Here is a 26,005-nt window from a genome sequence, read left to right on the forward strand (position 1 = left end):
TAATAACCTCCGGCATTGAACAACCCATTACAGTGGAAGCTCGATTATCCAGGCTCGGATTATCCAGCTTTCGGTATATCCGGGCCGTGATCCAATGGTTCAGTGGTATAGTAATTCATAGAATTATCCGTACGATAGCTCCGGTTTAAACAGGAAGCATCCAGTTTCTAGGGAGAGAGGCATGGATAAACCAGAGAGAGTCTTGCTCACCCTGCCCCCACCCACACCTCCTGCTCACAACTCGATCACAAGGGTGGTAGGATGGAGTTTGGTGAGGCAACTGTTACTCCTGACGTAGCCTAACCTTGCTTAACTACTTAATAATTTAACCTAACCAGACCTAACCTGGGCTCCAGTTGGGAAATTGGGAAACTAAATCCACTTTTGTGTACGATGAGTTTCATCCATTATGCCCGAAGCAATCGTAGGTACGGCTTAAAGAACGTGATAAAAGAGAAAATCTTTCAGCAAGAGAAGGTAATTTACTACCCTCAAAATAGAAAAACACAGAAAACAAACTGGAGGAATATGAAGTGAATTGGTGAGGTCTTTAGGCTGTATGCTTAGACGAAAAGTAATGGGTTTCCTAGTTTTAGGGAACGAAATGAAACAAGAATGTCTGCTAATCGGAAAAAAAAAAAAAAAAAAATACTCATGTGTTCTCGTAAGTTAGCATTGAGTTCTGCATTTTTCGTTAGGTATTGCGCCTCCCAACACATTTCGGACCAACAGAGCATTGTTATTTCTTCCTCTTACATTTACTGTTCACTCTTTTGTTCGTTCTTACGTGTACTGTATGTGTGAAAGAGAGAATTAATACAAACAATAATGCATTCCATTAACCCCTTCATAGCTGTCAGCCTCGAACAATGCTTTACTGTACCGGTGTCAGGGATGTTGGGTTAGGGAGAGCTATAAAATACTGCGAACAATTATGGGAAGGGAACGAAGGTCACTGGTATGTTTTCACGACCCTCCTCTACCATCTCAAACAGTCAGGCGGCCTGCCACTTCATCTCAGATGTTTTCGCCGATATGTTTAAATGCTAATGTAACATGCATCCTAATTATGAGTAAGTTTCTTCCAATATGCCGGAAACAAACGTAGGTAAGGCTTAAGGAACGTTATGATAATAAGAAAACAAACTAGAAAAATACAAAAACAAACTACAGAATATGAAATGAATTGGTAAGGTTATTACGCTGTATGCTTGGACGAAAATTTAAGAGTTTCACAATTATAGGGGACGAAATGGAACAATTATGTTTACTAATAAGAAAAAATACTTTCATCTCAAGTGTTCTTGTAAGGTGGCATTCAGTTCCACACTGACTGTTCGATGTCGCTTCCCAACACATTTCGGACCGACAGAGCATATAGTTATTTCTGCTCCTTACAGTTAAGTGTACATTTATTGCACATTCTTTTGTTCGTTCGTGTATGTGTGAAAGAGAGTATTGATACAAACAATAATGTATTCCATTAACCCCTTATGGCTGTTAGCCTTGAACAATGCTTTACTGTACCGGTGTCAGTAACGTTAAGTTAGGGAGAGCCATAAAAACTGCGAACAATTATGGGAAGGGAACCAAGGTCACTGGTATGTTTATACGACCCTACTCTACAATCCCAAACAGCTCGGCGGTCCTTTCATCCCAGATGTTTTCGCCGATATGTTTAAATGCTAAAGTAACATGCACCCTAACTTTATGTTTAAATTCTAATGTAACATGCCCCCTAATTTTCTTTCACGAATCATAACAAATCACAAGATGGGTTTAGGGAGGAGGGGAAAAAGCCAGGTGTACCAGACGAGTCTTTTCACATCTGTAAGAAAAAGAAACTGACTTTATAACTTTGAAAAATGGTTTCAAGGTCTGCCACGGGAGTACACAAATTTCTGAACTCACGAACATTGAGTATTTGAGGGGGTAAACATACGCTTTGCTGTAAGCAGTAAAAGCACCTTACCAAATCAGTTCATCCTGATAGTCTGTTATATTTTTCTGATTATTTCTGGGTTGGTAAATAAACATTTCTTGTTAAATCTTTCCCCGCTGTTTTTATCTGTTCTGGTGTGACGACTTTTTGATTCGTTAACGTAATGGCAGAAGACACTGTTCTAATCTAAGTGTTTAAACCTGGCCTAACCTAGCTTAACTGCACCTAATAATGTAACCTAACCTAATCTTCAGTTGGGAAGTTGGGAAACGAAGTCCACATTTGAGTACGATGAGTTTCATCCATTGTGCTGGAAACAATCGTAGGTACAGCTTTAGAATGTGACGATACTAACAGGGAGGAAATCTCAGTAAGAAAACGTGATTTACCGAACTGAATATAGTCTGAAAAATACTGAAACAAGCTGGAGGAATATACATTGAATTAGAAAGATCTTTCTGGTACTTAAGTGTACATTTACCGGTAAATAAATCAGTCTAACAGTACAGTACTTGTGTTTCCGCCGGATTAATCGTGCTTTCGGATTAATCAGGCACCCCTTAACACCATATAGCCCGGATAATCGGGCTATCTCTGTACAGTAAAAAACTGTGAACAATTATGGGAAGGGAACGAAGGTCACTGGCATGTTTACACGACTCTACAGTACGATTCCAAGCAGAGGGTCGGTTAATCTCAGATGTTTTTGCCCATTTTGTAAATGCACCGTAACTTTGTAACTTCTTCTGTGAATCACAGCATGGGTTTAGGAAACTAAATAACACATTGTTAGGTGCGCCAGATGATTATCTTCACATCCTTAAGAAAATGAAAGAAATTTAATCCCTCTGAGTACGTAGAGTAAGTTTCTTCCATTCTTCTATCAATTTGTTTTTCTTAAAGACGTGAAGATAATCGTCTGGCTCACCCAGCAATGTTATTTAGCTTTCCAAACCCATGCTATGATTTGCTATGAGTCACGGAAAAACTTATAAAGTTACGAGGCATTTACCAAATGGGCGAAAACATCTGAGATTAACCGACCGCCTGACTGCTTGGAATCTTAGCATAGAGTCGTGTAAACGTACCAGTGACCTTCGTTCCCTCCCCATAATTGTTCAATTTTCTTTATAGCCCACACTGACTTGATATCACTGACACTGGTACTGTAAAGGGTTGTTCAGTGCCGGAGGTTATTAAGGGGTTAATGGGATATATTACTGCTTGCATCAGTACGCTCTTTCGCATTAAACACAAAAACGAACAACAGAATGAGCACTAAATGTACATTTAACTTTCATCAGAGAGACCTTAGCAATTCATATTCCTCCAGTTTATTTTTAAGTATTTTTCTGACTTTAGGTTAGGTTAGGTATGGTTAAATTATTAGGTACAGTTAAACTCGGTTAGGTTAGGTTTAGTTAAACAGGACAGTCCCTTCCACCATTATGCTGAGGAATAAAAATACTAGAGCTGTCACAGCTGTACAGCTAAAAACAATGGGGAAACTAATTTAACAAGCACCATTATTTATGGGTAATGCATTACAGTATGAGTGGTTCATGGGCTACGCAATTACCAGTAAATGACACTTTCAGGAATGCGTCAAGAATGAACGAATTTCAAGAATTAGCGAGGGGGCTTGGAACATAACCCTCGCTAATTTGGAGGGGGTGGTTACTGTACTGTATGATACTATCCAATATCGTAATCAATATAATACTATACCTGAGTCTGAAAAAATATAGAAATTAGTGAACATACAGAAGTGTAATGAAACATTAGGCCTACAAGTCACAGACAACACTTCCTGGACTGCCGAGATGATTCCGGACATCTGCCGAACAATCAAAGATTTTCGTAAATGGAACTATTTCTCAAAACTGCCGAAATGTCGGATCTACCGAATAATCAGCTGCCAAATAAGGGGACTTTTACTGTACTTTGTAAAAAAATGTGTTCTTCTCTTCTTCTGATCTTCCCTCATTTTTTGTTTTTGCTTCCTCCCTCTTCTCTTTCAGTAATTCCAGTTCCTCTTGTGTTAGGCATCTTTTTATCCATACATTTTTGAACTCCTCTTTTTCCATAAGATTCTTTGCATTTTTTAGTATCTCCTCCACGGTGTTTACACTCTGGAAAGTTACCTTTAAAGGTCTTGACTTGCTTTTCTCGTATTTCCCTAACCTTTTGTGTTCCTCTATGTATTTACTACAGATTTCCTCTGATACTTCTTTCAATAGACTCATTACATTTGCCATCTCCTTTTTGTCTCTTGAGATCTTGTTTTTTTACTTCTTCCTCTTCCATACCAGTGATTACTATAGAATTGTTAATATCTACTGAATCTCTGACTAACTTTGGATTGTTTTGGATTATTCTTTTCACTTCCTTTTTAATGCTTTTTTCTTCCACCCTTGTTTCTAAGTCTTTCTTACTGTCACCATTTCAGCATATGTGGTTTCCACATCATTTATGTAGCTTTCCACAGCTTCATTCACCTGTGTTATCTTCTCCTCAATATCACTGCTCAGGTCTATCAGACTGCTTACTTGCCCAACTGTCTCTGTATCATTTTTTAACTCTTCCATAATACTCTCGTGGTTGACTACTGTACTTGCCATTTCACTCATTTTCCTCCTAAGTGTACTCATTTCCACTGTTAGTTCACATATGGCTGTGTCTTTCTTGTTGACCTCCCTTCCTAGTTTTTCTATTTCTTCCTTTTACAAGTGCATCTGCTTCTTTATTTCATCAATCTCATTCTGGAAGGCCATCTCCAGTCTGTGTACACGCTCTACCAGTTTATTGTGAGTCTCCATTTCAACCAGTTCTTGGTAGAAATTATCATCCTGCTTTCTACCTTTATCCCTTTTCTTATCTAAATTTGCTTTACTAAAGTATATGGTCATTTTGCAATACTAAAAGCACAGAGTACTTACAATCCCTGGGGCAGTTGTAGTCTAAACAAACAATCAACTGATTGAGCGCATTCTTTCGCTACTCGGTTCTCTTTTCTGTTTGAACAAGTCTTGTTTAAACTTTTTTTTTTTTTTTAATAATAAAAAACCATTTAGTCTAACCTGGTACAGAACTTCACTCATATAAAGATACTAATTTAAGTAATGCCACTGGCCGTGCTGGCTCGGTATGAAGCGCTGTCGGCCCACGTCTGCACTTCTTGGTGTGTGTGTGTGTGTGTGTGTGTGTGTGTGTGTGTGTGTGTGTGTATTTACCTATTTGTATTTACCTATTTGTAGTATACAGGAATTGAGCAATGCTCGTGTTGTCCTGTCTCCATATCCACATTTATCAAGTCTACCTTTACACACATGAATGTTTTTCTCATGCACCACCTCTTTGTCTAAGTCGTTCCAAATATTTAAGAATATACCTAATTGTGATATACACGGAATGTACTATGCTCGTGGGTTTCCGTCGCTGTTTCTCAATAAGTCGAATTTAACTTTAAACTCGTTTAAGTTTTTAGACTGGACGATCTCTTTGTCCAGGCTATTCCATAAGTCTATACTTCTGTAAAGAAAGCTATATTTCTTGATATCCTTCAAGCAGCTTGACTTTTTCAATTTCATTCCATGTCCTCTTGTTGCTCTCTTATCCCATACAAACAGATCTTCTTTGTCAATTTTATCTACTCCCACCATGGTCCTGAACACCGCAATCATGTCTCCCCTCTTTCTCCTTTCCTCTAACGAAGGCAAATCCAGTTTTTCCAGCCTCTCTCTGTATGACAGGTCTGTCAGACTGGGGACCATCTTGGTTGCTGTTCTTTGTATTCTCTCAATCTTGTTTATATCTTTCTTTTTGTGTGGGGACCACACTACCGCTGCATATTCTAACCTGGGGCGGATCATGGCCACTATCAATTTTTTCATCATTTCCTCATCCATATAATGAAATGCTACTCTTATGTTAGTCAAGAGCTTATAAGTCTCTCCAACTATCTTGTTAATGTGCTTTTCTGGTGACAAACTATCTTGGACCAGCACTCCCAAATCTTTCTCTTCTCTCCTTTTTGTGATTAATTCATTACCCAAAAAATAATTCAGTGATGGTCTCCTGGTACTTTTACCCATTTCCAATATTTTACATTTCTTTACATTAAATTTCATTTCCCACGTCCGGCTCCAATTGTGTATCCTATCCAAATCCTCCTGCAGTATTTTACAATCCTCCTCAACCTCTATCTTCCTCAAGATCTTTACATCATCAGCAAACAGACTTGCATAACTGTTCACTCCATCTACCATATCATTTACGTAAATCAGGAACATTACTGGCGCCAACACTGAGCCTTGAGGGACTCCACTTGTTACTTCCCTCCATCCAGACATCTTTTCCTTTATTACTGTCCTCATTTGTCTGTCTCTCAAAAAGTCTCTCATCCATTCCAGAAGTTTCCCCTTTAGTCCTCCTATATATTCTAGTTTCCACATTAGTCTCTTATGAGGTACCTTGTCAAAGGCCTTCTCTAAGTCTAAGTACACACAATCCACCCAACCATCTCTCTCCTGTACCACATCAATCGCTCTTGAGTAAAAGCTCAACAAGTTTGAAACACATGACCTTCCACTTCTGAATCCAAACTGACATTCAGCCAAAATATTCATCTCTTCCAGATGTTTTATCCATCTGTCTTTCAGGATTCTCTCACACAATTTTGCGACCATGCTGGTTAGAGACACTGGTCTATAATTCAGGGGTTCTTCCCTGTTTCCTCCCTTGTAAATTGGTACCACATTTGCCCTCTTCCATTCTTTTGGCACTTTCCCCTCTTCCAGTGAGCATACAATTAAGCTGTGAATTTTATCCGCCAGTTGTTCTCTGCATTCCTTCAGTACCCAATTAGAAATTCCATCAGGTCCTGGGGCTTTCCTTACATCTTGAGTTTCCAGTAATTTATACACTTCCAGCACCTCCACTTTTATATCTTTCATCACCGGAACATTTCTAATCACTCCCTCCCCTTCCACAAGCTCCTTTTCTTTAGTGAAAACTGACTGGAAACGTTTGTTCATTATTTCTGCTTGCATTGCCGCATCCTTAAAGACCTCTCCATCTACTTTCAGCTTGGTGATTCCTTCCTTTTGTTTCAGTTTGCCATTAACAAATCTATAAAACAGTTTGGGTTCATCCTTGCATTTGTCAATTATACCTTTTTCAAAATTCCTTTCTTCTTCCCTACATATTCTTGTGTATTCGTTTCTTGTTCTTTTATATTTTTCCTTTGTTCTGTCGTTACCTCTCTATCTCCAATTGTTCCATGCCTTATCTCTCTCTTTTTTGGCTATCATACACCTTCTATTAAACCACTCCTTTTTCCTGTTTTCTTTCCCTCTTACTCTTGGTACAAATTTTTCCACTCCCAAATTATAGAGGTCTAGAAAGATATCCCACTTCCTCTGTATCTCTCTTGTTTCTCTGAATTTTCTCCAATCCGTATTTTCAAAAAATTTTCTCAATCCTGTAAAATTTACTTTGCCAAAGTTGTATCTTCCCTGTCTATGAAGCTCGTCTCTTGGCTCGACGTTTCCTATTAACATCTGGAACTCAATGACCACGTGATCACTTTTTCCCAAAGGACAGAGATATTCCAATGATTCTATTACATCGGGTTCTTTGGTGAACAGTAAATCTAACCTTGCTGGTGTGTCCTCACCTCGAAACCGTGTCTCTTCTTTGACCCACTGCGTCATCACATTATTCATTATTATATTTAATAACATAGTGCCCCACGAATCCTAGCCGCCTCCCGAGTACCATTCCTCCCAGTTCACCTCTTTACAATTAAAGTCACCCACCAAAATTATATTATTGCTTTTCTCAATTATTTTTTCCAAGTAGCTAGCCATATCTGACAACATCTCATGGTATTCGTCATCCTTCCATGCTCTCGTCTTTGGGGGAACATACACTACCGCCATATCTCTCTTAACGTTCTCTCCAGTTTCTAATTTCATATATCACTTCAGCCATGCCTTCTCCCATTTCCACAGTATCTACATTTATGTTGTTCTTCACTGCTATCATCACTCCTCCTCCCTTTTTTTCTTTTCTGTCTTTTCTCCACAGTTTGTATTTACCATCTCCCAAATGAACATCAATATCTTCTCTTAATTTGGTCTCTACAAAGCACATGACATCAGGTTCATGTTCTCTCAAGAAATCATTAATTTCGATCCTTGTCGATATGAAACCATCAACATTAGTATATATCACCTTCAAATTATTTTTGACATTATTAATACCCTCTTCTCTCCTACTCTCTGTCCGTACCACTTCCTCAACTTCTGATCTTTCACAACCATCCCCCTAGTTTCCTTCACTTCTATTTCCTTAAATACCATTTCCTTACTTTCATATCCAATACTCTCCAAAAAAAGTATTACATTCTTCCTCTGTCCTCTTATCATTTTTTTCCTTTACTTCTTCCTTTAATGATTTTAAAACTTCTCTTTCTTCTTCATTCAGATCTTTTCTTATTATAATATTTTCCATCCCCGCCTCTTTGCTTAATTTCCAGGTCACTTTAAGTATCTCATTTATTACACTTTCTGATGTAAACTTGACTCTCATTGGTCTTGTTTCCCCTTTCTTATAAGGCCCTATCCTCCTTACTTCCTCAATTTCTTTTACCCACTTGTCTCCTTCGGGGTCAATCTTGCCTAATATTCCTCTCACCATGTTCGTGTCTCTCTCGAGTCTTGCGAACCTAACCTTTTCTTCCTCTTCCCTGTTTCCAAATACTACCACACATCTGTTCCTTTCTACAGTTTCTCTCACTATTTTCTCTTTTTTCTTCAGTATTTTCACTACATTTTCTTCCATTTCTTTCTTGTTCATTTCCCTTTCTTCCTGGATGATCTCTCTTAAGCTGACCACTTCTTTCTGTTCTTCTTCTACGTGTGCCCACTTTGCCTTATGTTCTTCTAATACATTACTCACCTTCTCCGTTTTATTAGTACTCTCTTCAAGTTTCCTCCTCAGTTCAACATTTTCCCTCTTCAAATTCCTAATCTCTTCATTGGCTGTTTCGTTGGACTGGATTAGACTCTGTATGGTGGTTTCCGTATTTCCTGACACATCCTTTATCACTAGATTCTCTACTTTTTTTTCGAGTTCACTAATTCTCATAATTAATGTTTTCACCAGGTCCATGACATTAGTATTAGCATCAAATCCTTTAAATTCCATTCCCTCATTGTTTACATTTTCGGCCATGTTTAATGTAAAGTACCTAAACAGCTGTTACCGAATAAGCCACAAACATTCATGTATACTATTGCCAACAAATCTTTACATTTTTGGTAGTGTACTAACTTTCATTATTTTAAATTTAAAGAAAGACCCTAGGAGACAGGACAGACAAAATTCCAGAAACTACTCAAGGTTAGGAGCGATACCTGGGACGTCCGCTCTCTCCGGCTGTTCGTGTGTGTGTGTGTGTGTGTGTGTGTGTGTGTGTGTGTGTGTGTGTGTGTGTGTGTGTGTGTGTGTGTGTGTGCATATTTACCTATTTGTAGTATACAGGAATTGAGCAATGCTCGTGTTGTCCTGTCTCCAAATCCACATTTATCAAGTTTACCTTTACACACATGAATGTTTTTCTCATGCACCACCTCTTCGTCTAAGTCGTTCCAAATATTTATGTATTTACCTAATATACCTAATTGTGATATACACGGAATGTGCTATGCTCGTGGGTTTCCGTCGCTGTTTCTCAATAAGTCAAATTTAGCTTGAAACTCCTTTAAGTTTTTAGACTGGACGATCCCTTTGTCCAGGCTATTCCATAAGTCTATACTTCTGTAAGGAAAGCAGCTTGACTTTTTCAATTTCATTCCATGTCCTCTTGTTGCTCTCTTATCCCACAAAAACAGATCTTCTTTGTCAATTTTATCTACTCCCACCATGGTCCTGAACACTGCAATCATGTCTCCCCTCTTTCTCCTTTCCTCTAAGGAAGGCAAATCCAGCTTTTCCAGCCTCTCTCTGTATGACAGGTCTGCCAGACTGGAGACCATCTTTGTTGCTGTTCTTTGTATTCTCTCAATCTTGTTTATATCTTTCTTTTTGTGTGGGGACCACACTACTGCTGCATATTCTAACCTGGGGCGGATCATGGCCACTATCAATTTTTTCATCATCTCCTCATCCATATAATGAAATGCTACTCTTATGTTGGTTAAGAGTTTATAAGTCTCTCCAACTATCTTGTTAATGTGCTTTTCTGGTGACAAACTATCTTGGACCAACACTTCCAAATCTTTCTCTTCTCTCATTTTTGTGATTAATTCATTACCCAACAAATAATTCAGTGATGGCCTCCTGGTACTTTTACGCATTTCCAATATTTTACATTTCTTTACATTAAATTTCATTTCCCACGTCCGGCTCCAATCGTGTATCCTATCCAAATCCTCCTCCAGCATTTTACAATCCTCTTCAACCTCTACCTTCCTCAAGATCTTTACATCATCAGCAAACAGACTTGCATAACTGTTCACTCCATCTACCATATCATTTACGTAAATCAGGAACATTCCTGGCGACAACACCGAGCCTTGAGGGACTCCACTTGTTACTTTCCTCCATCCAGATATCCTATCCTTTATTACTGTCCTCATTTCTCTGTCTCTCAAAAAGTCTCTCATCCATTCCAGAAGTTTCCCCTTCAGTCCTCCTATATATTCTAGTTTCCACATTAGTCTCTTACGAGGTACCTTGTCAAAGGCCTTCTCTAAGTATACACAATCCACTCTACCATCTCTCTCCTGTACCACGTCAATTGCTCTTGAGTAAAAGCTCAACAAGTTAGAAACACATGACCTTCCACTTCTGAATCCAAACTGACATTCAGCCTAAATATTAATCTCTTCCAGATATTTTATCCATCTGTCTTTCAGGATTCTCTCGCACAATTTTGCGACCATGCTGGTTAAAGACACTGGTCTATAATTCAGGGGTTCTTTCCTGTTTCCTCCCTTATAAATTGGTACCACATTTGCCCTCTTCCATTCTTGTGGCACTTTCCCCTCTTCCAGAGAACACACGATTAAACTGTGAATTTTATCCGCATGTTCTCTGCATTCCTTCAGTACCCAATTAGAAATTCCATCAGGTCCTGGGGCTTTCCTTACATCTTGAGTTTCCAGTAATTTATACACTTCCTGTTCCTTCACTTTTATACCTTTCATCACCGGTACATTTCTAATCACTCCCTCCCCTTCCATAAACTCTTTTCATTAGTGAAAACCGATTGGAATTATTTGTTCATTATTTCAGCTTGCATTGCTGCATCTTTATAGACCTCTCCTTTTACTTTCAGTTTGGTGATTCCTTCCTTTTGTTTCAGTTTGCCATTGACAAATCTATAAAACAGTTTGGGTTCATCCTTGCATTTGTATATTATACCTTTTTCAAAATTCCTTTCTTCTTCTCTACATATTCTTGTGTATTCATTTCTAATTCTTTTATATTCTTCCTTTGTTCTGTTGTTACCTCTCTTTCTCCAATTGTTCCACACCTTCTCTCTCTCTCTTTTTTTGCTATCATACACCTTCTATTAAACCACTCCTTTTTCCTGTTTTCTTTCCCTCTTACTCTTGGTACAAATTTTTCCACTCCCAAATGATAGAGGTCTAGAAAGATATCCCACTTCCTCTGTATCTCTCTTGTTTCTCTGAATTTTCTCCAATCCGCATTTTCAAAAACGTTTCTCAATCCTGTAAAATTTGCTTTCTCAAAGTTGTATCTTCCCTGTCTATGAAGCTCGTCTCTTGGCTCGACGTTCCCTATTATCATCTGGAACTCAATGATCACATGATCACTTTTTCCTAAAGGACAGAAATATGTCAACAATTCTATTACATCGGATCTTTGGTAAACAGTAAATCTAACCTTGCTGGTGTGTCCTCACCTTGAAACCGTGTCTCTTCTTTGACCCATTGCGTCATCACATTATTCATTATCAAATTTAATAACATAGTGCCCCACGAATCCTCGTCACCTCCCGAGTACCATTCCTCCCAGTTCACCTCTTTACAGGTAAAGTCACCCACCAATATTATATTATTGCTTTTCTCAACTATTTTTTGTAAACAGCTAGCCATATCTGACAACATCTCCTGGTATTCATCATCCTTCCATGCTCTCGTCTTAGGGAGAACATACACTACTGCCATATCTGTCTTAACATTCTCTCCAGTTTCTAATTTCATATATATCACTTCAGCCATGCCTTCTCCCATTTCCACGGTATCTATATTTATGTTGTTCTTCACTGCTATCATCACTCCTCCCGTTTTTTCTTTTCTGTCTTTTCTCCACAGTTTGTATTTACCATCTCCCAAATGAACATCAGTATCTTCTCTTAATTTGGGCTCTACAAAGCACATGACATCAGGTTCATGTTCTCAAGAAATCGTTAATTTCGAGCCTTGCCAATATTAAACCATCAACATTAGTACATATCACCTTCAAATTATTTTTGATGTTTTTTATACCCTCCTCTCTCCTACTCTCCGTCAGTACCATTTCCTCAACTTCTGATCTTTCACAGCCATCCCCCTTCATTTCCTTCACTTCTATTTCCTTACATACCACTTCCTTACTTTCATATCCATTACTATCCAAAAAAAAGTATTACATTCTTCCTCTGTCCTATCATTTTTTTCCTTTACTTCTTCCTTCAATGATTTTAAAACTTCACTTTGTTCTTCATTCAAATCTTTTCTTATTATAATATTTTCCATCCCTGCCTCTGTGTGTATGCGCCAATGCAAGATTGTGCAAGCAGAGTGAAAGAGGAGTTCTGGACAAATGCTAAAGTGTGCATGGAAAAGTTTGAAAGTAATGAGAGAGTGTTTTTGATTGGAGATATGAATGGAAACGTAGGGAATATGAAGGTGAACGGAGTAGTTGATGAGTGTGGTGTGCCTGCATAAGTGGATGAGAATGGCAGTGCTCTAGTGGACATTTGCGCTGGGAGGGAGTTGGTGATAGCCAATACCCTCTTCAGACACAAAATGATCCACAGGTACACATGGCGAGTGATGAGAAGGGTAGGTGCTGAACTGAATGAACGGAAGGCAATGATTGATTATGTGTGTGTGTGGATGATAGAATGAGATGGTGTGTAATGGATGCAAGAGCATATACAGGTTGGGGGAGTGGACTTTCTGACCACCAGTTGGTGGTGGTCAGAATCAACATTCAAATCAAATGGAGGAATACAAGAAGGGAAGAACAGGAGGAAGTAGTTCATACAAGGAGGGTGGAAAGGTCACAAGATGATGGAAAAATGGCAGAATATAAGAGAGAAGCGGAGGACCAATTGGGCAAATATGATTTGGAGCAGATGGAGGATGTGGAAGGTGTGTGCAAGATATTCACAGAAGAAATCTGTGCAACATGCTGAGGTGGCATGTGGGATAAAAGAAAACGAAAAGAGGTAAGCATGGTGGAATGAAGAGGTGAGACAGGCTGAGGCACAAAAGAAGAAAGCATATAGTGAGTGGATGAGAAACAGAGGTGGGAAGATGAGAGATGGAAGAAAGTGTTATATGTACTGAGGATGAGAGAGGTAAAAAGATTAGTAAGAGAGAGTAAGAAGACAGTGGATGAGAAATTTGGAAGGAATTTATGAGTAAAGTGGAGGGAATGTAAGAAAATCTTCTGGAAAGAGGTAAAGAGTTAGATAGGATGTAAAAGAAGTTAGTCGGGGAAAGAAAGATAAAAATGATAGATTACTAGTGGAGAAGAGAGAAAAAATTGAGCATATGAAGAGAACACTTTAAGGAATTGCTGAACATAGAGAATGAGGTTATGCAAGTATAAGTGACTGGGGGATGGTGGGAGAAGGAGGAATGAGCGAAGAGAGGAAAAAATCAGTAGGATGGAAGTTGTGGAGGCAATGAAGAAAGTCAAAATGGGGAATGCCCCAGGAATTGATGGAGTGTGTGGTGAAATGCTGGACACTTGGGGAGTGATATAGTACAATGGATGTGGAAGATGTGCAGATTGGCCTGGGAGGAAGGTAAAGTCCCAGAGGATTGGAAGTCAGGTCCCGTATAATTATTCCTCTGTACAAAGGAAAAAGGGAAAAAGAAGTGTGTGGTGATTACAAAGGTATTTGTCTTCTTAGTGTAATAGGAAAAGTATATGGCAGGATACTTATTGAGTTAGGGAAATAACAGAGGAATTAGCTGGAGAAGAACAGGGAGGTCTTAGGTAGGGAAGAGGTTGTGTACATCAGATATTAATTCTTGGGTCTTTAGTGGAAAAATTTCTAGAGAAGGGAAAGAAGTTGTATGCAGCCTTCGTGGATTTGGAGAAAGCATATGACAGGGTGGATAGACAAGGTATATGGAATGTATTAATAACACGTGGAGTAAATGGGAAGTTGCTGAATACCATGAAGAGTATGTATGAGGGTGCTTAGGCTGCAGTCTGTGTGGATAGTGAAGAGTGAATTTTTCTGTTTGAAGATTTGAGTGAAATAGGGATATGTCATGTTTCCATGGGTATTCAATCGGTATGGGGCTATAAAGGAGATACGAGGTAGGGCAGTGAATGTTGAAGGAGCCCTAATGAGAGATGGCAGTGGGTGAAAACTCCCTGTACTGTTGTTTGCAGATGATACAGTGTTGTTAGGTGAAGAAAATGGGAAGCTGCAAGGCTCGGTGAATGAATATGGGAGAGTATGTAAGAAACGGAAACTAAAGGTGAATATATGGAAGAGAAAAGTTATGGTCTTTGAGGGAAATGAAGTCACTGAAGGAACAGTGCAATTGGATGAGGAGGAAATGGAAAATGTGAGTGCATTTAAGTACTTGGGGAGTGTGATGAGTATGGATAAAGTTTAGAGGGTGATGTGCTTGAAAGGGTACAACAAGGAAAAAAGATTGCTGGTTCCTTGAAAGCAGTGATAAGAAACAGGAAAGTGAGCATGGAAGTGGAAAAGTTACTACATGACAGTATTGTGATACCAACTCTAACGTATGGAAGTGAAGCTTGGACGTTGTTGGAAGGACACAAGTCTAGAGTGAGAGCAGTGGAAATGAGTTATATAAGAGGAGCCTGTGGAGTCACATGGAGAGACAGGCTGACAAATGAGGATATAAAGGAGCGTTGTGGTGTGGATGCGGATGTGATAGGAAGCATTAGGAGGAACACACTGAGGTGGTTTGGCCATATGGAGAGGATGGAGGGTGAGAGACTGATGAGGAGAGTGTATGTGAGTAAGGTGGAGGCCAAGGATGAGATGGAGGGATGGAGTGGAGAGTTATATGAGAGAGGGGGGTATGAGTTGGGAGCAGGGCAGTAAAATGGTGGGGGACAAAGTGACGTGGAGGCAATTTGTTTGTGGCCACCCCATACGGGATTAGGGCGTCTGGCAATAGATAGATAGATAGACTGCCTTGAATGAAACAAAATACCAGTAAGAGAAGCCAGCCTAGCAAGGGTGATTAAATTTCCACATGGGACGGACATCTGTTATAATGACTCAGCAGTCTCACTAGCCAACATCTCTCCAATATGATTGCCTTGCTAGTTGGTGAGTGGATGGCATGTGAAGTGATCATGATTGCCTTTCAGAAAATTAGCAGGCAGTTCACCAGTGATCATGTTAACTTCTCACAGTAGGGTGAACACTGGTGCTAAACTGCTAAATTGCTAAACTGCTAAAATGCTGTAATTTCAGGAAGTATTATTTAATGTTGCAACTATTTTTCCCATTTTTCACTACCAGTAATATAAGACTACAGTATTTCCTTCTATGATATTCTTGCATCGAATGAAACAAACTATTAGTAAGAGAAGTGAGCCTAACAAGGGTTACTGAATTTCCACATGGGACAGATGTCTGTTATAATGGCTCAGCAGTCATGCTAGCTAACATCTCTCCAATATGATTCTCTTGCTAATTAATGAGTGGATGGCAAGCGAAGTGATGATGACAGCATTTCAGAGGGTTAGCATGGAGTTCACCAGTGATCATGCTAGTCTGCTAGAGCAGGGTGTATGCTACATGCTAAACTGCTATACCACTAAACCCCTCGGCCATCACATGGCCAGTTGTAAACAAACCGTGAGTGTTCAGTGTTCTTGAACTCGGGTGTTTCTAATTGTAAAATCTGCTGCGTATATACACAAGTGAATGTAGTTTATTACAATATACCCATACCCCGTTATTCTATCTATCTATCTATCTATTGCCAGATGCCTCAATCCCATTTGGGGTGGCCACAAACAAATCGCCTCCAAGTCGCCCTGTCCCCCGCCATTTCACTGCCCTGCTCCCAACTCACACCCCCCTCTTTCATATACCTCTCCACCCCATCCCTCCATCTCATCCTCGGCCTCCCCCTCCCTCTTCCCCCCCTCCACCTCACTCACGTACACTCTCTTCGTCAGTCTTTCACCCTCCATCCTCTCCACATGGCCAAACCACCTCAGTGTGCTCCTCATAACGCTTCCTATCACATCCACATCCACACCACAACGCTCCTTTATATCCTCATTCGTCAGACTGTCTCTCCATGTGACTCCACAGGCTCCTCTTAAATAACTCTTTTTCCACTGCTCTCACTCTTGACTTGTGTCCTTCCAACAACGTCCAAGCTTCACTTCCATACGTTAGAGTTGGTATCACAATACTGTCATGTAGTAACTTTTTCACTTCCATGCTCACTTCCCTGTTTCTTATCACTGCTTTCAAAGAACCAGCAACCTTTCTTCCCTGCTGTACCCTTTCAAGCACTTCACCCTCCAAACCTCCATCCTTACTCATCACACTACCCAAGTACTTAAACATGCTCACATTTTCCAATTCCTCACCATCCAACCTCGCTGTACATTCACTGACTTCACCTCTCTCAAAGACCATCACTTTACTCTTCCCTACATTCACCTTTAGATTCCGTTTCTTACACACTCTCCCAAACTCATCCACCAAGCCTTGCAGCTCCCCTTCGTCTTCACTCAACAACACAGTATCATCTGCAAACAACAGTACAGGGAGTTTCCAAACACTATCCTCTCTCACCAAGGCCACTCCAACATCCACTACCCTACCTTGTACCTCTTTTATTACCCCATCCACGTACAGATTGAACAACCATGGAGACATGACGCATCCCTGTTTCAACCCAACTTTCAAAGAGAAAAATTCACTTAGTTCACCATCCACACGCACTGCAGCCTTCACACCATCGTACATACTCTTCACAGCATTCAACAACTTCCCATCTACTCCATATATTCTTAACACTTTCCAGAATCCTTGTCTATCCACCCCCGGTATTCTGCATATTGATAACCGGCACTTCGTTAGACTACAAGAAATAGGGAAACATTCCCACACTCCAAACAGTTTGAATGTCCGTCGCTGCGCCAGTCTGACACCCTGCCTCTCCCTAGGTTTGAAACAATGCTCTCCTGGTCCTCCTGTCCTCTCTCCATCCCCTCTCTTCTCCTCCCCCTCTCCATCCCTCCTCCATCCCCCACCACACTCAGCACTGCCAGGCATGTCTCCCTCCCTGTCCCCCTGCCCTCCCCCACCCTTTGTTGTCACCCTCTCCATCCCCCCACCCTCCCCCATCCCCGCCTGTCTCCCATGTGTGTGTGTGTGTGTGTGTGTGTGTGTGTGTGAGTGCGTGAGTGAGTGAGTGAGTGACAGGGTGGGGTAGTAGAGCAATCCGGCAATCTTGTCTCCTTCCCTATCCCCCCATCCTCCCCCAACCCCCACTAGCCTCCCTTCCCCACTCCTACTTGTCTCCTTCCCCATTCCCCCACCCTCCCCCACCCCCCTTTGATGCACTGCCAGCTTGCTGCCTGGATGTCACTGTCAGACAGTTGCCCTGAAGCGGTGTTGAACACTGCACGTCCCACCACCCTACCCTCCTGCAGGTGATGTTTGATGTGCCATTTATTAGGAAAAGTATTGTTAATAACACTACCTATGGTGTTGCTGTGTCAGTCTCTACTGATTAAGGTATATGAAGGTTTGGGTTTGAGTCTGGAATGCATCTCTTGCTTTTCTTCAGTATCTTATGGGGAAACTTGCTTCAATATCTGACAAACTCGCTGACCGAACACTCCCACCAGTACACAACACTGCCAGATATCAGGTTATGGGTGTAAATCAGTGGTCTTTATACTCTAGAAACTAATTATGACTACCAAGCAGTGAGATGTTCATCTGTATATGAGTTTCTTATAAACAGAGCCAAGCAAGCCTGTCTAATCTGGCCTCCAAGACTCATTGGGATAGGTAAGGGTAACTCTGAGACAAAAAGGTGCATCTTTTATGCCATGAACTATGGTACCCACTAAACCACCTGGTGCCATAATTTGGTTATATGGTTACCACCCAGCATAGAAAATGGTTTCCTGGTGTACAAGAAACTTTTTGCCTTGTCAGTGTACAGTCACCCACAGACAAAAGGAAGAGGAAAGAATGAAGGAAAAAAAAGGCAAAAGAGGAAGAAAGGAAAGAAAGATGGAACAGAGGAAAGGTTAGTCCCCAAAAGCATCACTACATCGAGTGAGTGGACGATGAGCGCCCCCACTGACTACTTTGGTTAATACACAAACTGTGTAAATCCATCCATCATCCAATCCTGTGTTGCCCCATGAGGAGCGTAGGAGCCTGGGGCTAGGCAAGTTGGTCTTGACATTTAACCCTTTCCCGTGAAGGGAGGAGCATAAATTCTGGCTGTGCATGTAACTCTCGCTTGAGGGCTTTCAGAACAGTCGAACAGAGACATTTTACTTCTAACGCTCATAGGAAAGTTACTATTCATCATAGAAAGGCCACTTTGGTCTCATTTTGAAGATGAAGAGTTTCGCTGTCATACATTGTCCAAAAAAGACAATATATACGAAATAAAATGCAAAAAAAAGTGAGTACAGGTTAGCTGACATGCTAAAATTTTACACTGTCCTTTAAAAAAATATTTGCCAAAAAAAAACTATTCAAGAAGTAATAATATTTTTCGCTTCAATATGTAGCAGATAAAATTTCCTTTCCAATAATGCATTATTTGTTGTATTTTCTTAAATAATAATGCTGCATATATACGCGAGAAAAAGGAGCATCAGTGTTCAGCGGGAGGTCAAGAGGTGTACATCCTACCTATGAGGAACCTCACACCACACTGAGCCAAGCAAACCAATTGAGCACGCACGCACCAGCTGGGGCAGGCTTAGCTCCGTCCACTTTAGACCGTCATCCAACAAAAATTACAACTCCCAAAATATTTCTTTAGAGATTACATCGGATGACAGGCAAAGTCTTCACAGTGACGTCTGAAAAGTCTAAGGGTTAAGATGAGAATGACCAGCCATACTCATCCCTGAGTGACATTACGTGTGCAATAAACCCCAACCATCCCTTGGATATAAACCTACACAGGCTCAATCTGATTGGAGCGCCTTAATTACCCACTAAACCACCAGGCACCATAATCTGGTTATATGGTTATCACCCAGCATAGAAAATGGTTTCCTGGTGTCTATCTATCCATCTATTGCCAGATGCCATAATCCCACAAGGGGTGGCCACTTGACTTTGAGTTACCTGTTTTACGGGAAGGGGCACCAACCCTCCACCAACCCACTTCCTGACACGTAGGGAGCACGTATGGTCTGGTTATATGGTCACCACCCAGCGCTGCAAATGGTTTCCTGGCTTACAGGAAACCATTTGGCTTGTCACTCATTTCCTGGTGTACAGGAAATTATTTGGCTTGTCACTCAATGTAGAGTCACCCATGGGCAGAAGGAAGAGGAAAGAATGAAAGAAAGAATGAAAGATAGAAGAGGAAGAAATGAAAGGAGGAAGGAAGAGAGGAAAGGTCAGTCCCCAAGAGCACCACTACATTGAGTGAGTGGATGATGAGCACCCCCATTGACTAGTTTGGTTAATACACAAACAGAGTGAAGTATAACAAAAAAAAACAGGCCAAAGAAAACTATACTTGTGAGTGACGACATTGACAGTGTTGTGGGTGAGACTATTAGCAAGGGTGGCAGCAGCTTCTTCTAAACTCATATAGATGGTGGAGGCTCCTCTCACTGCCCCTGCTGCTACCTCCATCACTCCATCCATCTGTTGGGGAAATATCACAGTTATATCCACTACAAACACCTTCGTCACCATTCTCACATACCAGTATCAATCCATAAAACTACCTACATATCTATTAGCTTCAATCAATATTTATAACACCCACAATTTCAAACTGTATTTACAAATTAAAAATTTAAAAAACCTCTTCAGCCAAACTTTTAGTGAAACCACAATGACTTAAAGTTAACATAACCAAACACAAGATAAACTAAGACTTTCAAAATCTCAGACTTTCACAACACACCATGATCTTTACATGTAAAATAACCAAATAATTCCAAAACAGTCAGGTTTTGCTAAACAACAGGGTTGCGTCAGGTGAAACCTAATGCATAATGATTTATCATAAAGTGTGGTCAATATAACATAAGTTCAATGGGGTTAGGGAGGGTGCACATGACTGCAAAATCTATCTATCTATCTATCTATCTATCTATAGCCCGACGCCCTAATCCCGCGAAGGGTGGCCGCAGACAAAACGCCTCCAAGTCACTCTGTCACCCACCATTTGATTCCCCTCCCCCCAACTCACCCCCCCCTCCCTCATATACCTCTCAACTCCATCCCTCCACCTCATCCTCGGTCTACCCCTCCCTCTCCCTCCCTCCACCTCACCTACATACACCCTCTTAGTCAGTCTTTCATTCTCCATTCTCTCCACATGTCCAAACCACCTCAGTGTATTTCTCCTAATCTTTTCAACCACATCCACATCTACCCCACAACGTTCCTTCACTTCTTCATTCGTCAACCTGTCCCTCCACGTCACTCCACATGCTCAAGTAACTCATTTCCACTGCTCTCACTCTTGACTTGTTCCCCTCTTGCAAGGTCCACGCCTCGCTTCCATACGTCAGGGTAGGGATCACAATACCATCATGCAGTGCCTTCTTAACTTCCATACTCACCTCCCTATTTCTCATCACTGCTTTCAGTGTACCAACAACCTTTCTTCCCTGCTGTACCCTTTCACGTACTTCATCCCCCAAAGTTCCATCCTTACTCATCACACTACCCAAGTACTTGAATGCACTCACATTCTCCATATCCTCACCATCCAACCTCACTGCACACTCTGTGACTTCATTCCTCTCAAACACCATAACTTTACTTTTGTTTACATTAACTTTCAGCTTCCTCCTCCTACACACTGTCCCAAATTCATTCACCAAACCTTGCAACTCCCATTCATCTTCACTCAACAATACTGTATCATCAGCAAACAGCAACACCGGAAGCTTCCAAATCTCACCCTCATTCATTAGGGCCACCCCCACATCCACTGCCCTACCTTGCACCTCCTTTACAACCCCATCCATATACGAGTATATATTAAACAGCCATGGAGACATCACACACCCCTGTTTCAGTCCCACATTGAGATCAAAGAACTCACTCAGTTCACCATCCACTCGCACCGTAACCCTAGCTCCCTCGTACATACTCTTCACAGCACTCAACAATTTCCCCTCCACCCCATATATTCTTAATACCTTCCACATACCTTGCCTATCTATTCTGTCATAAGCTTTCTCCAAGTCCATGAAGGCAGCATACACTTTCCTTCCCTTCTCTAGATACTTCTCCACTAAACATCTTAGAACAAATATCTGATCTACACACCCTTTTCCCTTCCTAAATCCCCCTTGTTCTTCTCCAACTAGCTCCTCTGTCATATGCCTAACCCTATCAATGAGTATTCTACCATATATTTTACCCGTCACACTAAGAAGGCAAATACCCCTATGGTTACCACATACTTCTCTCTCCCCTTTTCCTTTGTACAGAGGAACAATTATACCTGATTTCCAGTCCTCTGGAACCCTTCCCTCTTCCCAAGCCAATCTACACAACTTCCATATCCACTCCACAACAATCTCACCCCCATACCTAAGCATTTCACCACACACTCCATCAATTCCTGGGGCCTTTCCCAGCTTAATCTTCTTCATCGCTTCCACTACTTCCGACCTACTGATCTCCTCCTCCCTCCTCTCATCTCTTCCTCTCCCAGCCATTCCCCAACCACTTAAACTCACACTGCTCTCACTCTCTACATTCAACAAATCCTCAAAGTGCTCCTTCCATCTCCTCAATTTCTCTCTCTTCTCCACCAACAATCTATTATTCCTATCTTTCACTCCCCTACTATTTCCCCTTTCACACTGCCTTATTTTCTTTACCTCCTTCCAAAACAATTTCTTACTCTCCCTCCATTTCACACTCTCCTCCCAAACTCTTCATCCACTTTCTTCTTACTCTCCTTCACCAGTCTCTTAACCTCCATTCTCCTGCTCACATATACCTCTCTCTTCTCTCTCTCATCTTCTCCCCTACCTCTACTCGCCAACCATTCACCATATGCCTTCTTCTTTTGTTCCACAGCTCGTTTCACTTCATCATTCCACCATGCTGTCCCTTGCACACCCTTGCATCTCCTCCTCACTCCACAAACCGCCTCACACGCTGCGCTTATCTCTTCCGTGAATATCTTACATACGTCTTCCACCCCTTCCATCTGCTCTAGCTCATACCTTCCCAATCTTTCTTCCACTATGCTCTTATACTCTGTCCTTTTCTCACTATCTTGCAATTTCTCCACTCTTCTCACAGGAGCTGCTTCCTCCTGTCTTCCCCTTTGTCTCCTCAACCACTTTCTTTGCAGCTCTACCTTGGCCATCACTAAGTGATGGTCCGAGACTCCATTCCCCCACCCTCTCCACACCCTTGCATCCAACACTTGTCTTCTCATTCGCTCATCCACACACACGTAGTCTATCATTCCCTTTCATTCAACAAGTTCACCATCCATCCTCCTCATTACTCTCCATGTATACTGGTGGATCATCTTATGACGAAAGTAGGTGTTGGCTATTGCCAACCCCTTACCAGCACAGATGTCCACCAAAGCACTACCATTCCCATCTACTTCAGCTGGCACACCCCACTGACCAACCACTCCATCCACTCATACATTCCCAACTTTGCCATTCATGTCTCTAATCAACAGCACTCTCTCGCTCCTCTCAAACTTGTCCATACATGCTTCTACTCTCGCCCAAAACTCATCTTTCACTCTTGCCACCCGATCCTCGGTTGGAGCATACACACATACAATCGCCCATGCTTGTATACCTACTTTCATCCTCACCCATACAATCCTTGCACCCACTGTTCCATACTCTCTTATATTCTTCCACTTCTTGCTTATCATCAGACATACTCCCTCTCTTGCCCTCTCATTCTCACTAACTCCCGCACATATACCTACACCGTATTCCCATTCTCTCATCCTTTCACCTTTCCATTTAGTTTCAGTCAATCCACATATATCCACTTTCGCATCCTCAAGCACCTGGACAATCTCTCTCTCTTTCACTTCATCATTCACTCCTCTCACATTCCACGTTCCTACCCTCAGAATGTCCTTTGTCCGTTCCTTAGTCGTCAACGTATGGTTCGTCCGGGTCCGAGGAGCTTTATTTGCTTTTTTAGGCGTATTTCGCGGCATGTAAGACGCAGCATTGTGAAAGACGCACCCTAATTCTGGCAGGGCAGTTCTGTGAAAAAAAAGTTTGCCCCAACCAAGACTGCAGTAAGGTTTCTTGATAAGAGCCATTACCACACAGATACACACTCACCTTTCAGAATCTATTCATTATTGATCATCAGCCTTTGGTTTCTTTTTTTATATACAAAGAATGGTACAGGAAAAGAAAACAATGCCCCTTCTTGACAAAACGTGACTGATATGAGCCACTATCACTTAGATACACACTCACCTTTCAGAATCTATTCAGTACTGCTCATCATCCTTTAGTTTCTTCTTTTATGTACAAAGAACTATACAGGAAAAGAGAAAAGAAAACAAAACCCCGTCTTAACAAAACCTGACTTCAAACCACGAGGCCATCTCAACTTTGTTGATAAATATGTATCAGTATACTGATATAAACATTGTTTTTAATATTTTATGAATTTAAAACCACAAATGAAGTCAACAAACTCTATTCTTTCATTCACTGATGAAAACATAAAATACAATGAATGTTCACATCAGTTCATTTATCCTAAAAGAACCCCGTCATATTCCACACCTGTTACGGAACTTCCTCACATTGCCTTGACTCAAGCACAATATCAGACTACTACCATCATTAATCATGCACTCTAACTAACCTGTAATTACCTCCACAAATAATATAAAAAGGTAGCACTTGTAAGTACACAAATTACAATGTTTTACAACCAAAGTTCAATATAGCAAGGCTGCTTGGGAACAGGATAGCTGTTTTTACTGTCTTCTCTCAGTATCACTCCTTCACTGTCAGCTATGTTTGCCTTGCAGCATCAACAATTAAAAATGCATGCTTCACTGATCATAATTTACTATAAAGATTCATTTCAAAACATACTATGGTGAAAACATCCACTGTTATACCTTAGTAACACTGCTGCCTCCCAGTCGCTAGACAGCAGTCTCTACCCCTTCCTCTCAGTATCACTTCCTCACTGTCAGCGATGTTTCCCTTGCAGCATCAACAGTTAAAAATACGTTCTTCACTGATCACAATTTACTAAAAACAGACATTCATCTCAAAACATGTCGAGAATGGTGAAACTATCTCTTAGCAACACTGCTGCATCCCAAGCGCTAGACAACTGGCTCAACCCTCTTCTCCCAGTATCACTCCCTTACTGTCAGCTGTTTTCCTTGCAGCATCAACAATTAAAAATGCATATTTCTCTTACCAGAATTTGCTAAAAACAGACATCCATCTCAAAACATTCGAGTACTGTGAAAACATCCATTTTTGGTCTTAACACTGCTGCCTCGTAGTCGCTATGGTACACACACACACACGCACACATGTACACACCACATGCAACATTCGCTCACCTCTGAAACATTTACATCAGTCCGTTTTGGAGTACCCAGTGGCTTTATTATATGCCAAAAACATCAAAATGTATTTGGTTGTTCAATATAAATATCATCACTTAAGGACATGAAACATCTCAAACAATTTATTCATCCAAACATCGTCAGTGCAAGACTAAAGGTGTACAGCACCATTGATCCTAAATTTTCCATGGTTGCATCTGTCATGATCACCTAAAACCTATATTCACTTCATATTACTGACATGGTGAAAATTTCACTCGTCTTCAAATCCTGAGAATTCATCACTACTTCCCCCGAGTCCTGAAGCATCACTGGAAGTCATCACCTCAGTCATCATCACTGTTTCACTGTCACTTTCATACAGTAAATGGTCCTCAGTACCATCCACTGAATTGCTTATACCACACTTCATACGATTTTAACTTGGCAATCGTTTTAACTGAGCACAGGCGATATTCAGACTTGGGACATTTGATACAGCCCACATTAACCTCCTAAGTACATGTTTCCTGAACTGAATAAAATCATATGGCGAGCATGAATAAACTACCCTATAAAATACATTGCTGGGCTGAAGGGATTATAATAAGCAGATTATCAGTTCCCTAGCCTGACTCTTCCCACTTCTACTTCCTTAACTACACCCACACCAAACTCTCACCTACACTGGTCGTTTCGGCCGTAACGTCCAAAATGGCAAACGATTTTACAACCTAACCTAACCTAACAAATTTGGACGTTACGGCCTAAATGATCCCCATTGCCGATCATGAAAGCTTTGCTTAGGCAGCAGAGATGCAGAGAGTGAACGTTGTCAATCATTTTGATCGCTTCGTCTGCTAAGAATACAGCAGAAATGGCGGACGTTGATATGAATGCCCGTCAGGCACTGCTATTTCAGATATTGCATCAGTTATGCTACTCAGTGAATTTTATCCTATTTTCATAACAAAATACTGTAATAGGGTGTGCCCTGAGTTGCATAGACATTGCTAAAGTACTT

General features: G+C 41.0%; 1 protein-coding gene across 1 annotated transcript in view; it reads right to left on the reverse strand.

The window, feature by feature from the left end:
• Window positions 1–26,005, reverse strand: part of spartin — a 556,986-nt gene that overhangs the window by 66,248 nt on the left and 464,733 nt on the right. The window contains exon 11 of the mRNA XM_080276831.1: window positions 19,945–20,075. Within this exon, the coding sequence (XP_080132957.1) occupies window positions 19,945–20,075 (131 nt within the window). The remainder of the gene's footprint in view (window positions 1–19,944; window positions 20,076–26,005) is intronic.

Source organism: Coenobita brevimanus, chromosome 67 (assembly GCF_032717465.1).
Source record: "Coenobita brevimanus isolate Jiangsu-jjx chromosome 67, ASM3271746v2, whole genome shotgun sequence".
Classification (NCBI taxonomy): Eukaryota; Metazoa; Arthropoda; class Malacostraca; order Decapoda; family Coenobitidae; genus Coenobita; species Coenobita brevimanus.